Source organism: Seriola lalandi, unplaced genomic scaffold, assembly GCF_002814215.2.
Source record: "Seriola lalandi dorsalis isolate HSWRI2012SDOR001 ecotype SW California unplaced genomic scaffold, Sedor1 jcf7180002054867, whole genome shotgun sequence".
Classification (NCBI taxonomy): domain Eukaryota; kingdom Metazoa; phylum Chordata; class Actinopteri; order Carangiformes; family Carangidae; genus Seriola; species Seriola lalandi.
The window spans coordinates 4,091-5,177 of record NW_019525420.1 but is presented as its reverse complement, the minus strand read 5'-3'; the positions used below and the strand labels follow the sequence as shown (position 1 = coordinate 5,177).

The window sequence follows — 1,087 nt, the reverse complement described above, 5'->3', positions numbered from 1 at the left end:
AGCTGCTGAATGTTTCCTGAAAACAAATCGTTGAACCACAGTGTTTGTCATTTTTATATTATTCATGGTTTAAATAATGAAAACATGGGTATATAGAAATGTTTCATCTCTTAATTATAATTATAATTATGGTCCCATTAGACAGGATGAAGAGTCCCACACGGTTCAGTTCTGGTTCCTCTCAGGTTCAGTCTTTATAAGTTGATTGATCAGACTGTGTTTGTCTCTATGCAGACGACTCTCTGCTCTACACTCCATTGATCCTGATGATCTGAGCTGTTTGAAGACGTACATTACGTCACCTGATGTTTAAAGACTCATTTACATTTTTACTTTTCTTTTGTTTTTTAGAAATGTGTCCATCTGAAAACATCATCACCATGGTAACCACAGACAGGTGTGCAACACACACACATTCAGATTTAAAGAAGGTGAAATTACAAATCAGTCAGTGATTGGCTGAGCTCTCTGCAGGTGTATACTTTATGACATTACAGGTGAAAGTGTTGTTTCTCTCTTCAGGAGTGTGTCCTTTCGTTTTGAGCAGCAGCACAGCTGTCAGTCCTGGTCCGACCACCTGCAGAGGGCTCTGACCAATCAGAGCTCAGCTCTAAACCGTCTTTCTGCAGCCAATCAGAGCTTCTCTCATCAGTCTCTGTACCCAGTGATGGACGCGGGGTCAAGAGGTTCAGTACCGCCCGGCATCGAACGCTGCATCTCCCACATCACAACCCATGGTCAGAATAGATCATATTTATACATGAGAACGTGTTCAGGCCTCAACTAATGATTAGTTTTATTATTGATTGACTGATCAATCGTCTGTAAAACATCATAAAACCCTCGTCAATGATGATAAAGGTTTTACCTCCAGACCTCCAGGGGCCCCTCGGGGGTCTGGGCCCATGGAGGTCTGGGGGTCTGGGCCCATGGAGGTCTGGGGGTCTGGGCCCATGGAGGTCTGGAGGTGTGGGCCCATGGAGGTCTGGGGGTCTGGGCCCCTGGACCTCTGGACCCTGGGGCCCCTGGAGGTCTGGGGGTCTGGGCCCATGAAGGTCTGGGGGTCTGGGCCCATGGAGGTCTGGGG

The 1,087-nt window shown here is 46.8% G+C and overlaps 1 protein-coding gene across 1 annotated transcript in view; it reads left to right on the top strand.

Moving 5' to 3' along the window:
- The window catches only part of LOC111671155 (uncharacterized), a 13,632-nt gene that overhangs the window by 10,951 nt on the left and 1,594 nt on the right, over window positions 1-1,087 (top strand). The window contains exons 19-21 of the mRNA XM_087179816.1: window positions 287-397; window positions 523-784; window positions 875-1,063. Coding sequence (XP_087035942.1) covers window positions 287-397; window positions 523-784; window positions 875-1,063 — 562 coding nt within the window. The remainder of the gene's footprint in view (window positions 1-286; window positions 398-522; window positions 785-874; window positions 1,064-1,087) is intronic.